This window comes from Hemiscyllium ocellatum, chromosome 16 (genome assembly GCF_020745735.1).
Source record: "Hemiscyllium ocellatum isolate sHemOce1 chromosome 16, sHemOce1.pat.X.cur, whole genome shotgun sequence".
NCBI classification, from domain to species: Eukaryota; Metazoa; Chordata; class Chondrichthyes; order Orectolobiformes; family Hemiscylliidae; genus Hemiscyllium; species Hemiscyllium ocellatum.
Genome location: NC_083416.1, coordinates 76,079,159 through 76,095,281, shown reverse-complemented (window position 1 = coordinate 76,095,281; position 16,123 = coordinate 76,079,159). Strand labels below are relative to the sequence as shown.

The 16,123-nt window shown below is 43.4% G+C and overlaps 1 protein-coding gene across 3 annotated transcripts in view; it reads left to right on the top strand.

Moving 5' to 3' along the window:
* Nucleotides 1–16,123, top strand: part of pdgfrb (platelet-derived growth factor receptor, beta polypeptide) — a 131,875-nt gene that overhangs the window by 24,667 nt on the left and 91,085 nt on the right. For 2 of the 3 annotated variants that reach the window (XM_060837408.1, XM_060837407.1), the window contains exon 1: nucleotides 7,057–7,373. The exons of the other annotated variant lie outside the window; for it this stretch is intronic. In XM_060837408.1, the coding sequence (XP_060693391.1) occupies nucleotides 7,330–7,373 (44 nt within the window). In that variant the 5' untranslated portion in view covers nucleotides 7,057–7,329. Of the gene's footprint in view, nucleotides 1–7,056; nucleotides 7,374–16,123 lie in introns of those variants that run through there. 3 annotated transcript variants of the gene reach the window in all.

Below are 16,123 nucleotides of genomic sequence, written 5' to 3'. Positions count from 1 at the left end.
AGTAGGCTGGAGATGCTTCCACTGGGTTTCGAAGAGTGAGGGGCAAGCTGTTTGAAGTGTATGAGATCCTGAATGGTCTTGACAAGGTGAACGTGGAAAGAATGTTTCTGTTTGTGAGTCAGTCCAGAACTAGAGGGCATTGTTTTCAACTGAAGATAAAAAATGCTGGAAATTACAGCAGGTCAGGCAGCGTCGATGGAGAGTTAGCTCGAGTTGCGAGTCTGGATGACTCTTCATCAGAGCTGATGTGAAGTGTGAATGGGGAAGCATTCATGCAATGGTGGTGGGGGATGGGATTCTGGGGTAGAAAGGGTATTGATCAAGTAGATTAAGTGATCAGCATGTGAGAATGGCAGATCGATGGTGTGTCTAACTGCCAGACGAGAAAGAACAGACTGGAGTGGGAGGGGAGCAGGGGAGAGAGGACATGGTGACAGAGGATGTAACAAGTAAAGCTAAAAGCAAGGGAAGGAATGGGAACGGGTTCACAATCTGAAAGTGTTGGACTCCATATTAAGTCCAGAAGGTTGTAAAGTGCCCAGTGTGAAAATGAGATGTTGTTCCTCCAGTTTGCGCTGGGATTCACTGAAGCACTGCAGCATGCCGAGGACAGACGTGTGGGCGTGCGAGCAGGACACGGTGTTAAAACAACCGGCTACGGGAGCTCAGGTGTCCCGCAAAGCAGTCACCCAGCCTGCGTTTGGTTTCTCCAATGGATTGTAGGCCACATTGGGTGCAGCAAATACAATACACAAGGCTGGAGGAGGTACAGGTAAAATGTTGCTTCATTTGTTTAGGCCCTTGGATGGTGAGCAGGGAGGTGGTGATGGGGCATGTTGTACCTTCTGCAGTTACATGAGAAAGTGCTGTGGGGAGAGGGAGCAGTATTGATGGTTGAGGAATGGTCCAGGGTGTCCCAGAGGGAACTGTGCCTATGAATGCAGATCGGGGGAGTGAGGAGAAGATGTGTTTGGTGATGGCGTTCTGCTGGGAGTTGTCTGAAATGGTGAAGAATGATCCTTTGAATGCGAAGGCTGGTGGAAGGAAAAGTGAGGATGCTGTTGTGAGTTCTGGGAAGGAGCAAGGGCGGAATGACAGGTCGGATGCATTTAAAGGCCCTGTCATCCACAATGGGCAGGAAACCACGGTTATGGAAGAATCGGGCATTGGGCATTGCTTATAAATTAAACGTGGCACTTTTAGAACCAAGGAAGGGAGAATTTGTCTTCTCTCAGATGTTTGTGCAATCTTGGAACTCTCTGAATTGGAAAGCAGTAGAAGTGAGGGGTCATTGCTATTTTAGAGAGAGAGGAACAGAAATTCTTATTAGGGAAGAGCATTAATGACTATTCTGCGTAAATAGGATGTGGAATTCAAAACACAAACAGGCCAGCCAGTTGAAGCTGGCTCAAAAGGCTGACTGGTCTACTTCTCCTCCTATTTATATGTCTGTTTGCAATATAGGACCAACGTACGCAACTTCACATCATTGGAAAATTCCAGGGAATAAATCAGCGAACCATTGCTGGACTGTAAATATATCTTTTCTTAAATGTGGAGAACAAAACTGTGCGCAGTATTTCAGATGTGATCACACCCAAACCCTGTACAATTGTGATAATGTCAGCTCTTTTCATAAAAGAGGGGTGATAGGAGGGTGTTTGGTAAGGAACCCTGGGATGTCATACCTGAATGTGTCAAGGAATCTTCAAAGAGTAAAAATCACTACAAACTGATTTGTAATTTCCTGTGAGTATCTCAGACTGTGAACATGATGTAGGAAATGACAGCTTTCTGGGAGAGACATATTTGGGTGATACCCATTTCAAGAATGATCAAGGGCATTCTTCAACCCTGGTCTAAGTCAGAATTCACATCACACCAGGTTATAGTCACAAGCTTTCGCTACTCTGATAGCTTGAGATTTTAAATAAACCTGTCGGACTATAACTTTGCAGAATATGACTTCTGACTTTGTCCACCCCAGTCCAACACTGGCAACACTGGTCTGTGGGCACTTGTGGACAGAGGTACTAATTTGTACTAATCTGGTTGGACTGCGAGTCAGCTGTGAAGCTCACAGTCACTAGACACCCCAGAGTTGCAAGTAAATGATTGCCTCTCTGCTCCTATTTTCTAAGTTTCTTTGTATGGAATGCTAGAAGTTGTCAGCAAGCCATTTGAAAGAAAAATCAGACAAAAGATTTACAGCTAACTGGCAAATCCAAGAATCTTATATCAGCTCTTCAATGATCAACATTAACGCTACCAGAACAACACAAAGGAAAAAAAACAACAATATTTCACTATCTAATCTTTCCAAATGATCCAGAAACTATCTGTGTACACTTCTAATTTCTAATTTATGTTACGTGCATTACTTTATTGTTTCTTCTCATTATAAGCAAACTCTCTCTCTCTCTCTCTCATTAGCTCAAGAGAGCCCGGTTACATTGGCTCCTTTCAAAACACAAATCCACTTGGTCTGGGAAAAAGATATCTGCAGAGAAGGGAGTCATTTTTTAATTAACCTTCTGGCAACAAACCAAGCCAATGCAGGTGAATAAGAAACGGGATCCAGTTGATCCCTCCTCCTGTGGGAGTTTGCCAATTTGCAGTATTCCATCTGGATCCATAATATAATTGGGCAACTTTACCTGTTTGTAACAACTTCTAAAGCACCTTTACAGACCTCAGTGTTTCCCAAAGTGCTATACCACCAATGGGGTACTGGGGAAGTTGCAATATCAGAAACACGATTGGCAACTTGTACACATCAAGCTCGCATAAAACAGCAATGTGATTGGTGACCAGATGATCTGTTGCTTTCTCACTCTACTGTATCATGGTGTTCACCTTCATCTAAGAAATGCCCTGAAAGTCCTTGAAACTTTATAACCCACAGTGTGAAGGGAACAATGAGCTGATGGGAACAGACTCTCTCTGGATTCTGTTAGAGAAATTCAGAGCCAAATTGTGAATCAAGTGCTGGCACTTTCGATCTTTTTCTTCCTGGGGACCACTGCTTGCTAATGGAAGCAGTCTTGATAAATTATTTTAATAATTAATCCCTTTCATTTCTTTGAAAAATATCAGGGCACAATGGCAACCATACACATTGTCTACAAATGTGACAGCAGCAACTCCCCAGGGGTCAGTTGACAAAACCTTCCCAAGTATGACCTGACTGCCAAGAAAGTCAAGGACAGCAAAAATATGGGAACATTATAACTTCCAAAATCCTTGTAGAATCCCCACAGTGAAGAAGGAGACCATTCCCTCCAAGAGCATCCCTGCAACACCCCACCCTATAATCTCACATTTCCCATGGCTAATCCATCTAACCTGCACATCTTTGGATTGTGCAAGGAAACTAGAGCACCTGGAAAGAATCCATGCAGACACGGGGAGAATGTGCAAACTCTACACAGACAGTTGCCCAGGGCCGGAATTATACCCAAGTTCCTGGCATTGTGAGGCAGCAGTGCTCACCACTGAGCCACTGTGCAGCTGGCACACACACACAATCCTCAATTCAAAACATATTGGTCCCTTCTTCGTCAAAGCCAGGTCAAGATGCTGGAACTCCAACAGTACTGTGGGGGCACCTGCGCCACTTGGACACTATTGGTTCATGAAGTAGATCCATCACCACCTTGTCAATGGGAACTCACACATACTTCTCCTGGCTTCCTAACCTTGCAAACATCACTGTCAAACACTTCCACTGACTGATGAAAACCCATAAACTGATTCCAGCCATTCAGGCTTCATCCTACTTAACTTGCCAATGACCTGGTCAATCCACCTACTGCCTCATTCCTGATGAAGGGTTTATGCCCAAAACATTGATTCTCCTGCTCCTCAGATGCTGCCTGACTTGCTGTGCTTTTCCAGCAGTACACTCTTGACTTTGATCCTCCAGCACCTGCAGTCCTCACTTTCTCCTGTCTGACTTCCATCCCAGCCACCCTTCATGGAGAGCCTGTCTGAGCCAGATCCACCAGGAGACATCCCTTGGACCAAATAATGGAAGCCATTAACAATTTCCTAATGACAAACCCCATCTATCAAATGTGAACTACCATCACAATAGTGGTCTCAGCTAAGTAGGTTCAGAGCAAGCCAACACCCCATGCAGTCAGAGAGTCATACGGATGTACTGTAATGAAACAGACCCTTCAGTCCAACTCATCCATGCTGACCAGATATCCTAACCTAATCTAGTCCCATTTGCCAGCACCTGGCCCATATCCTTCTAAACCCTTCCTATTGAATACCCATCCAGATGCCTTTCAAATGCCATCCTCCACCACTTCCTCTGGCAGCACATTCCATACATGCCCCACCCTCTGCATGAAATAGTTGCCTCTTAGGTCCCCTTTAAATTTTTCCCCTCTCACCCTAAACCTTTGCCCTCTAGTTCTGAACTCCCCCATCCCAGAGGAAATACTTTGTCAATATACCCTATCCATGCCCCTCATGATTTTATAAACCTCTGATACCAGTTGTGGAGAGATTGTCAATGCTGCAGATTATCGAGTGGTGTCCCCTCTGCAGATAAATGCCACATCAATCGTGGCAAAAGAGGAGACTATCACTTGGCATCAGGGATTTGCATTTGCTAAATAAATGGGAAACTAAGGATAGGCAATAAATACTAGTCTTGCTAAAGTTGCTTACATGCCAAGATTTTTAAAGAATTCTTTCATAAAACTGAGTTTGATAGATTCGGGATCAGTTCCTGCAGATTGGAGGGTGGCTAATGTTGTACCACTTTTTAAGAAAGGTGGGAGAGAGGAAGCAGGAAATTATAGACCAGTTTAGTCTGACCTCAGTGGTGGGAAAGATGCTGGAGTCTATTATAAAGGATATGATTACGACACATCTGGATAGTAGTAACAGGATAGGTCAGAGTCAGCATGGATTTATGAAGGGGAAATCATGCTTGACTAATCTTCTGGAATTTTTTGAGGATATAACTCTGAAGATGGACAAGGGAGATCCAGTAGATGTAGTGTACCTGGACTTTCAGAAAGCTTTTGATAAAGTCCCAAATAGGAGGTTAGTGAGCAAAATTAGGGTGCATGGTACTGTGGGCAAAGTACTATATTGGATTGAAAGTTTGTTGGCTGACAGGAAACAAAGAATAATGATAAACGGCTCCATTTCGGAATGGCAGGCAGTGACCAGTGGGGTACCGCAGCTTTTTGCAATATAAATGATATAGAAGATGGTATTAGTAATAACATTAGCAAACATGCTGATGATACTAAGCTGGGTGACAGGGTGAAATGTGAGGAGGATGTTAGGAGATTACAGGGTGACCTGGACAGGTTAGGTGAGTGGTCAGATGCATGGCAGATGCAGTTTAATGTGGATAAATGTATGGTTATCCACTTTGGCGGCAAGAACAGGAAGGCAGATTACTACCTAAATGGAATCAATTTAGGTAAAGGGGCAGTACAAAGAGATCTGGTTATTCTTGTACACCAGTCAATGAAGGTAAGCATGCAGGTACAACAGGTAGTGAAGAAGGCTAATAGCATGCTGGCCTTCATAACAAGAGGGATTGAGTATAGAAGCAAAGAGGTTCTTCTGCAGCTGTACAGGGCCCTGGTGAGACCACACCTGGAGTACTGTGTGCAGTTCTGGTCTCCAAATTTGAGGAAAGACATTCTGGCTATTGAGGGAGTGCAGCGTAGGTTCATGAGGTCAATTCCTGGAATGGCGGGACTACCTTACGCTGAAAGACTGGAGCGACTGGGCTTGTATACCCTTGAGTTTAGAAGACTGAGAGGGGATCTGATTGAGACATATGATTATTAAAGGATTGGACACTCTGGAGGCAGGAAACAGTGCTGGACCAGAGGACTCAGCTTAAAAATACAGGGTAGACCATTTAGGACAGAGATGAGGAGAAACTTCTTCACCCAGAGAGTGGTGGCTGTGTGGAATGCTCTGCCCCAGAGGGCAGTGAAGGCCCAGTCTCTGGATTCATTTAAGAAAGGGTTGGATAGAGCTTTCAAGGGTAGTGGAATCAAGGGTTAGGAGATAAGACAGGAACAGGATACTGATTAATGATGATCAGCCACGATCATATTGAATGGTGGTGCTGGCTCGAAGGGCAGAACGGTCTACTCCTGCACCTATTGTCTATTGACTGTGTAACTAATTGTCTCTCTGCAATTAGTACTTCTTATCAGTAAAGGTGCTATGGCGCCACCAGTGGTCAGAATTTACAGTGTGACATGTTTACATAAAATATTTCCATAACAAAACAGTCTCTGACAAATATAAAGAAAAGAAACAAAAAATAAGGTGTGAATTCAGCGCCTGTTAAAATGGGGAACTGCAGTGGGTATGTAACCTGGATTCAGTAATATCATCCCATTTTACCTGAAGATTGCACAAACTCCCAGTCAAAGAGTGACTTAAATACTGCAGGCAACCCAGATTAAACTATTCATTAAAGACAAGTTTCCCTTTAAAGAACGAAAATAATTGGAATTAAAGTCCAATTAAGTTTGACTTCCTAAATAGTTAAGAGGGAATTGGGCATAGGGCAATATTCCTTGCTGGTTGAGGGTTAAAATCAGGATGGACTAGGAATTTACAAACTCACCACAGTCCTTAATTTGTTCCATATGTAACCTTGCACGTGTCAGTTTCTCTCTAACCAGGGGCTATGTGTTTAAATCTGTGATTCCAGTCACTACATTTTATCAGCAATGTGTCTCCTCTCGAGTTAAACTGTGTTTAAGAAAGAACTTGTAACTTGGTACTTTTGAAGGGAATAAAACAGCACCGATGGGCTGGGAACATGCTCGACTCAAGCGAGAGAAGTCGACTCATTGACCGTGAGTCAACTCTTGGCGTGGAGAGGCAGGGCTCTCCGACATCCTATTTTCAATCCCACACACATATACACACAGAGAAAAAAAAGTTGGGCAAATTGCCAGACTACAAAGGGAATTGTCTCAGAGTTGGAGCACTCGGGAGAAAATCAATCCTCCCGTCCCAGCACAGTTCTTTCTCCGAAAAGTTGCAGGAAGATTTCATTTCTGTTTCTCTCTCTCGTGTTGTATTTTTAAACCACACCGGGGGGACCCTCCTCCACCAGACTCGAGGAGTTTCTTACCTCTATCGCTGATTTTGCTCTTTTTAAAAGAAATTCTTTGGAGAAAATATTTTATCCCCGTGTGTGTGTGTGTGTTTGTCCCTTCCTTTCCCCCGTTGCAACCAGACTTCCAGGCGATTCAATACTAGGAGCTTCAGGCTGGGCTGCCAGTGTTATCCCAGACTTTTTCCCTCTACGTTTACTGAAGAATGGACTTCCCAAAAGGAAAGTTTCCCACCGCCGAGATCTTCAGGTGAGTTCGAATCTTGGCTGGTCGTTCTGGACTGAACTGGTGTGGTTTGTCTGCTGAAGTTTTGTGGGAATGGGAAACTAAGGATTACTTGGATTGAGAATTTGCTCCTTGTAATTCTTTAATCTCTGGAGTCTTTCAGGTCACCTTCCCCCTTAGCTGGTGAGAGATTTTTGTTCTTTGGTCACGGATGTCAGGGAGATTGAATAGGTGTGATTGCACTGGAGGGGTGCAGAGCAGATTCACTAGGATGTTGTCTGGGTTGGAGTATTTCAGCTAGTATAAGGCTGGGGTGTGTGTGGTGGTGGGGGGAGATATTCTGAAAAAAGTGTGTGCTTTTTGAATCAAGTTATTCAGGCATGTTAGACATTTACGGCATAGGTAGAACTTGAACCCAGATCTTCTGGCTTGGAGGCAGGGACACTACCACTGAGCCACATGAGCCCTCCTGATAAGGGTACATTAGATTATGAGGCACAAAGTGAATAGTGAGCAGCTGTTACTCCTTAGTCGAAGACTCGGTAACAAGGGGACTATTTTTAAAGTGAGAGTCAGGAGATTTGAGGAAAATTTTTTCACTGAGTGTTTTGAGGGTCTGGAATGCACTGCCTGGGAGCGGAGTTGAGGCAGGGAACCTCACAACCTTTAAAAAGTACTTGGATGAGCACTTCACATTTCCTGCAAAAGTTATGACATTTGATGTGTCGATTTAGAATTGCCTGTGCAGATTTGATGGGCCAAAAGGCCTCTTCTGTCCCAAACGATTCTAGGAACTAAATGAGGAGACGAGAATTGTTGTGATCAGGAGAGTCCTCCACTAGCCTGAGAAGGTGGTTGAAGCAAATTTAGTGAGAAGTTGGATCAATATTTGATAGAGGCAGGGTTATGGGGAAAGAGTAGAGAGATCGGGACCAATGTCACAGCTCATTAAGAGAGAAAGTATAGGTATGTTGGACCAAAAGATCATCATCAACACTGACTGGTTAAATGGCACAGTTCCTCATTTTATTAATGTTAGAAGCTGCGGTGATTAGTGGAATGGGGACAGCAGAGGACAGAGCTCCTTATATGTATGTTTTAAACACAAAAATGATTAGATCTGATTTGAATGATGGCTTTAATTAGTTGCATTCTTCTGAAAATTGTCATCATCTCCCGCCAGATCTTCACGATGAGTTTGCTTTCTTTCTTTCTGTCTCTCTGTCTTTTGAAGCAGGAAAAGCAAATTTTTAAGAGACTGCTGTTGTATGAGTAAAAGGTTTTGTCATGGGCTTGGTGTGTCTCTGTTGGGATCTAAATGTTTCACTGGAGATTATTCCTGGAGTTTGGCAGGCACACACAGACAAGGTCGGGATGCAGGAAGTTGAAATGCTGGGTCAGATGCTAAAGACTCGTTTAGGCTGCAGTGGGTTTTGTCATGGATTCCGAGTTACCTTCACTTCCTTACCTGGTTACTTACCTGTTGATGAGGAGACGAAAGTGTTAAATCCCCATGATTGAGAAATAAAGATCCTGAATGTGCTGGTAACTGAGTAGGAAAACCCCACTGAGAGGGATACCTACAACATGTTCCTCAAGGTGGAGAATTTGGGGAAAAGTTGCATGCATTATCTTCATCACTTTGATCAAAGTTTAAAAATCACAACACCAGGTTATAGTCAACAGGTTTAATTGGAAGCACACAGCTTTTGGAGTGCCCCTCCTTCATCAGGCGATTGTGCTTTGATCAAGTTTTTGATCCTCAGATCGTCTCAGCTGACTCAGATTTGGAGAGACTGTGGCACCTGACGAGTAAACTGGAGACTCAGGCTTATTCTTTGGGGACACTGGTTCAGATCACACCAACGAACCTAGTGGCCTTTATTCAGAAATGGTGACCCTGAAACAGCCATCTATTATTGTACAAAACCCCTCTGGCCCATTAATGTCCTGTAGCAAAGAAAATTTTCTGTCTTTGCAATGGACTGGTTTACATGTGAATCCAAACTCAGCAATGACCAAGCAAGCCATTCAGTTCTAGGGCAATTATTGCAGGCAATAAGTATTGATCTTATCGGTGACACCATTATTCCATGAAAGAATAAAGGTATAAAAGCCTTCTGTTTGAAACAGAGATTTTGCTGTGACAAAGGCACTACATAAATGCAAGTTGGCATTTGTGAGAACAGTGACCTGTCTGCTGTGAGTGTTTGATGAAGAGAGCATTGATGGTCTGAAGGATAGCAGAAGGTCATTCATCACCATAAGTCTACATTAGTGTTTATGTTTGATCCTCACCTCTTCCTAACCCTAACAGCGAGGCTGTTACCTCTTTGGAGAGTCCAGGATTGAGGGCTGAGAGTAAGGGGTCTCACATTTAAGATAGAGATGGGGATTTAAGGCAAAAATTCAGGGAGCTAGGATGGAAGCTTAGAGCTAAGACAAACAGAGTTGTCTCTGGTTTGTTGCCCGTGCCACGTGCTAATGAGGCAAGGAATAGGGAGAGAGAGAGCAGTTGAACACGTGGCTACAGGGAATGGTGCAGGAGGGAGGGTTTTAGATTCTTGGATAATTGGGGGTCTTTCTGGGTTAGGTGGGACCGCGCCAAGCAGGGTCGTCTTCATCTGAAACAGGGGGTACCAATATCCTGGGGAGGATATTCGCTAAGGCTATTGGGGTGGGTTTAAACTAATCCAGCAGGGGGATGGGAACCGAGATTGTAGTTCAAGTATGGAAAAGGTTGAGAGTGGGGAGGTCCGAAATCAAGTTTCAGGGACACCAGATGGCACCGGGAAGCAAGAAGTTGGTTTGAAGTGTGTCTACTTCAACGCCAGGAGCATCCGGAATAAGGTAGGTGAACTTGCAGCATGGGTTGGTACCTGGGACTTTTGATGTGGCCATTTCGGAGACATGGATAGAGCAGGGACAGGAATGGTTGTTGCAGGTTCCAGGATTTCGATGCTTCAGTAAGAACAGAGAAGCTGGTAAAAGACGGGAGGTGTGGCATTGTTGGTCAAGGACAGTATTACAGTTGTAGAAAGAATGTTTGGGGACTCGTCAACTGAGGTAGTATGGGCTGAGGTTAGAAACAGGAAAGGAGAGGTCACCCTGTTGGGAGTTTTCCATCGGCTTCTGAATAGTTCCAGAGATGTAGAGGAAAGGATCGCAAAGATGATTCTCGATAGGAGTGAGAGAGACAGGGTAGTTATCATGGGGGACTTCAACTTTCCAAATATTGACTGGGAACACTATAGGAAGAGTACTATGGATGGATCTGTTTTTGTCCAGTGTGTGCGGGAGGGCTTCCTGACATAGTATGTAGACAGGCCAACAAGGGGCGAAGCCACATTTAGATTTGTTACTGGGTAATGAGCTCAGCCAGGTGTTAGACTTGGAAGTAGGTGAGCAGTTTGGTGATAGTGATCACAATTCTGTTATGTTTACTTCAGTGATAGAAAGGGATAGGTGTATACCACTGGGCCAGAGTTACAGCTGGGGGAAAGGCAATTACGATGCGATTAGGCAAGATTTAGGAAGCATAGGATGGAGAAGGAAACTGCAGGGGATAGGTACATTAGAAATGTGGAACTTATTCAAGGAAAAGCTACTGTGTGTCCTAGATAAGTATGTACTTGTCAGGTAGGGAGGAAGCTGTAGAGCGTGGGAGCTGTGGTTTACGAAGGAAGTGGAATCTCTGGTCAAGAGGAAGAAGCAGGCTTATGTTAGGATGAGATGTGAAGGCTCAACTAGGGTGCTTGAGGGTTACAAGATAACCAGGAAAGACCTAAAGAGAGAGCTCAGATGAGCCAGGAAGAGACATGAGAAGTTGGCGGATAGGATCATGGTAAACCCTAAGGCTTTCTATAGGTATTTAAGGAATAAAAGAATGACGAAAGTAAGATTAGGGCCAATCAAGGATAGTAGTGGGAAGTTGTGTGGGGAGTCAGAGAAAATAGGGGAAGCACTAAATGAATACTTTTCGACAGTATTCACTATAGAAAATGACAGTTGTCGAGGAGAATACTGAGATACAGGCTACTAGTCTAGGTGAGATCGAGGTTCACAAGGGAGAGGTATTAGAAATCCTGCAGAGTGTGAAAATAGATAAGTCCCCTGGGCCGGATGGGATTTGTCCTAGGATCCTCTGGGAAGCCAGGGAGTAGATTGACAATTTAAAGATCAATGCCAAAGGCTCGGCATTGTCTACAGGAATAGTGCCAGAAGACTGGAGGATAACAAATGTAGTTCCTCTGTTCAAGAAGGGAGTAGAGACAATCCTGGTAATTATAGAACAGTGAGCCTCACTTCAGTTGTTGGAAAAGGTTATGAGAGAGGGATTATAATCATCTGGAAAAGAATAATTTGATTAGGGATAGTCAACACGGTTTTGTGAAGGGTAGGTCGTGCCTCACCAACCTTATTGAGTTCTTTTGAGAAGGTGACCAAACAGGTAGATGAGAGTAAACCAGTCGATGTGGTGTATATGAATTTCAGCAAGGTGTTCGATAAGGTTCCCCACAGTAGGCTATTGTACAAAATGCAGAGGAATGGGATTGTGGGAGATATAGCAGTTTGGCTTGCTGAAAGAAGAGAAGGTGGTGGTTGATGGGAAATGTTCATCCTGGAGCCCAGTTACTAGTGGTGTACCGCAAGGGTTGGTGTTGGGTCCACTGCTGTTTTGTCATTTTTATAAACGACCTGGATGAGGGCGTAGAAGGGTGGGTTAGTAAATTTGCAGACGACACTAAGGTCGGTGGAGTTGTGGATAGTGACAAAGGATGTAGCAGGTTACAGAGAAACATAAGTTGCAGTGCTGAGCTGAGAGGTGGCAAATGGTGTTTAATGCGGACAAGTGTGAGATGATTCACTTTGGTCAGAGTAACCAGAATGCAAAGTACTGGGCTAATGATAAGATTCTTGGTCATGTGCATGAGCAGAGAGTTCTCGGTGTCCAGGTACACAGATCCTTGAAAGTTGCCACCCAGGTTGACAGGGTTGTTAAGAAGGCATACAATGTTTTAGCTTTTATTAATAGAGGGATTGAGTTCCAGAACCATGAGGTTATGCTACAGCTGTACAAAACTCTAGTGCGGCCGCACTTGGAGTATTGTATACAGTTCTGGTCGCCACATTATAAGAAGGATGTGGAAGCTTTGGAAAGAGTGCAGAGGAGATTTACTAGGATGTTGCCTGGTATGGAGGAAAGGTCTTGCGAGGAAAGGTTTAGGGACTTGAGGTTGTTTTCGTTAGAGAGAAGAAGGTTGAGAGGTGACTTAGAGACATATAAGATAATCGGAGGGTTACATTAGGTGGACAGGGAGAGCCTTTTTCCAAGAATGGTGATGGCGAGCACGAGGGGGCATAGCTTTAAAATGAGGGGTGATAGATATAGGACAGATGTCAGAGGTAGTTTCTTTACCCAGAGTAGCAAGGGTATGGAATGCTTTGCCTGCAACGGTAGATTCGTCAACTTTAAGTGCATTTAAGTCGTCATTGGACAAGCATATGCATGTACATGGAATGGTGTAGGTTAGATGGGCTTCAGATTGGTAAGACAGGTCGGCGGAACATCGAGGGCCGAAGGGCCTGTACTGCGCTGTAATGTTCTATGTTCTATCATTTTCTTCTGAGATAGTCAGTCTCTGGAATTGTTCATTGCAGAGGGTGTTGAGGCTGGGTCATTAAGTATAGTCAGAGATGAGATGGATAGATTTTTAATCAGTAAGGCAATGAGGAAAAGGCGATTGTAGGATTGACGGTTATCAAATCAGCCATCAACTCATTGAATGCTGGAGCAGACTCAATGGGCTGAATCGCTTACTTTTGCTCCAGTATCCAATGATTTTATGGTAACTTAATCAACTAAATCTTTATTCTTTCTCCTGATCTTAATCTACAATATTTGCTTCAATATCACCATGATCAGATTAGCCATGATCTTACTGAATGACTTGACAGGTGAGAGGGATTGATGAGCCAACTCCTGTTCGTGTGTATGAATGAGTTTCACAATTTCACCATGCACTTGGCTAAAAAGGTTTCTCCTTTAATTTCATTGTGTTCACAGCTTTCTGTACGTATGAAGGATTAGGGAACAGAGGGCTTGAGTTGTGTGCAGAGTGGGAAGAGGCATTTAAATTGAGGAGGAACCTTAAACCAGCAATGTCCTGTCAGGGTGAATGACCTGTTTCATGCCATAGACTGTATGGAGCAATCCAGGGGCTGTGAGCACAGTACCAACATAATGAATATCAGTTTCACATATTTTTGTTTTTTGCAAGCTAGTGAACATTGTCCAATTCTCTCGTGTGCTGGGGGTGATAATTTGTCCTTTGGTTAGAATGAGCTAGTCACTTCATATAAATAAGCCAACAAGAATCCAAATTTGCACAGCACATTTAACATTGTGCATATTCTATAGTGTTGTGGAGGAGCAATTATCAAGCAAAATTTGACCCAAAACTACATAAGGAGAATGTAGGTGACCAAAAACTTGACCAGACGATGGGTATTAAAAAGCATTTTAAGAGGAGAGAGCGCTAACTCCAGAGATTGAGGAAACTCCAGACCTTGGGAACGAGATGGTTGATGCAGCTAATCCTAAACAAAAGAAATGAGGGATGGTCAAGGGATACAGACTTGATAGAAATGCCCATCAAGAGAAAGTTGGCAAACACCATCCACACTTCCACTGGCACCATACACTGGTGAGCACCCTGTATCTGTGATAAGATGGAGTGAATTTTCTATTGGCAAGGTCAGAAGGTAACAGTTGGAGATGAAATACCAGATGAGAGCACTTTCAGGAAACCAATGTCGACAAAATGGGAAGCCAAGTTTCAACTGTAGTTGAATCGTAATGAAATGAAAATATGTGGCAAACATGAATCAATTTTATTTCAATTTGTTTAGTCATTTTGGGACTATGGGTGTCACTAGCAAGGCTGGAATTTATTGCCAATCACTATTCCCCTAAGAAGGTGGTGGTAGTGGCTGTCACCTTCTTGAACCACAGGAGCCCACATTGTAATCGACTTAACACAACAAGCACTAACTTGTTAGATCATTTCACAGGGCAGTTCAGCATCAATCACGTTGGTAGGGGACCAGGTAAGGAGAGATTTTCTCCCCTAAAAGTATAACAGTGGTCAATTTGCATTTTTTAAAATGACATTCCATCAGCTTTATGCTCACTTGTGCCAACTTATGCCGTACAATTACATTGCATTAGATTATTGATTAGTTACGTTGCATCAATTGTCTATCTCTGCATGCATATATCTCAAAATGGACATGGTTTAGTCTAAGAGAAAACCTGCAGGAGGGGAGCCAAGGCTAGATTTTTAGTGGAGCTCAGTGATTTGGTCAGTAGAATCACTCCTGCAACATGCTGTACAATGGAATGTGGATATGTAACTGATTATGTTACTCTGATGTCTGTAGAGCAGAAGAACAAACCAGAAAGTCTGTAATGAAACAATTGGAAGATACCCCACTTGAGAGCCATATTCAGTTATCTTTGTAGAGATAAATATAAATAGTGTTACTGTATTGAATAAAGTGAGAGAGCCTTGCTCTAGCACAACAATGAACAAGGGATCTGAGTGGCCAGAAGTCTAGTACAAAGGGAACTGTATCCACGATCCTGTGTAGATACTCAATACCCAAGAAACAAGGGCTTCTGAAGGTTACAGAGAACAGTAATAATATGAAAGTAAGTTACAAAGAAAGTCACCAGCTGAGATGCTTGTGATAGGATTATGGCTATAAATAGAGTGGTAGCGCCACAGAGGAGAGGCATTGGAAGAGGATAACGAGGTCAACTGTGTGAAAAGGGTTGGAGAGAGGGAGAAAGCACCACGATAACAGTCACACAAAATGGTATTGTGAACGCTACACAGTGAATGAGCATGAATTAAATTTGTGAAAGACCTGAGAACCAGCAGAGAGTAGGTGTTGATTGGTCCGGCAGACTGATTACGAGAGAGACTAAGGGATCAGAGTATTGACTGGCACAGGATGTAATCCAGGAGATAACTGGAGTAAAGTGGTTCTCAAACTCTAAACTGTCCTGTGAAGAAGCCATTACCCCTTCAGAGGCCAGTATAGGGAGAGGAAGGCAGCTGTGTTTTGAGGTCGGGGAGGAATAAGGGGGTTGTGATGGAAATTTTAAGTTGACCAAATAGAAGCTGTTGGGTTTATGAAAGGAATTGAGGAAAGCTCTGGGAATATTTCTGGCTGCTCGTCACCACAGAAATAAGTTAAGAGCTTGTGACATTTGGGAAGCCTCTGTTCAAGGGAATGCAGTAACAGCCATACCTGGAAGTACACAGATGATTGAAGTTGGTTGAGCTACAATGTGTTTTTTTAGTGAAATCAGTCTGATTTTATCCATAGAGGAAGAAATGTTGAAAATTTTTCATAATTCACCGACTAGCTCCAAGTTGTAAAAGCTGGGTCTGATTCTAGGCACCACATATTAGGAAGGATCTAGATGGAGGTTTGCTTGCTGAGCTGTAAGGTTTCATTGGGAAGGATGTTAAGGCCTTGGTGAGAGTGCAGAAAGGAATTACTGGATGACACCAAGGATGAGTGTCATCAATTATGGGGCAAAACTAGGAATGTTCTCATTACAGTAGGGAAGATTAATGTGGAATTTGATAGAGGAAGTAGTGTTCAAAAGGGATTTCAATAAATGCTTGAAGGAAAAAATTGCAGGATTCTACAGAAAGAGCTGAGAGAAATGACTAATTGTTCAGTCTTCCCTTAAGCTA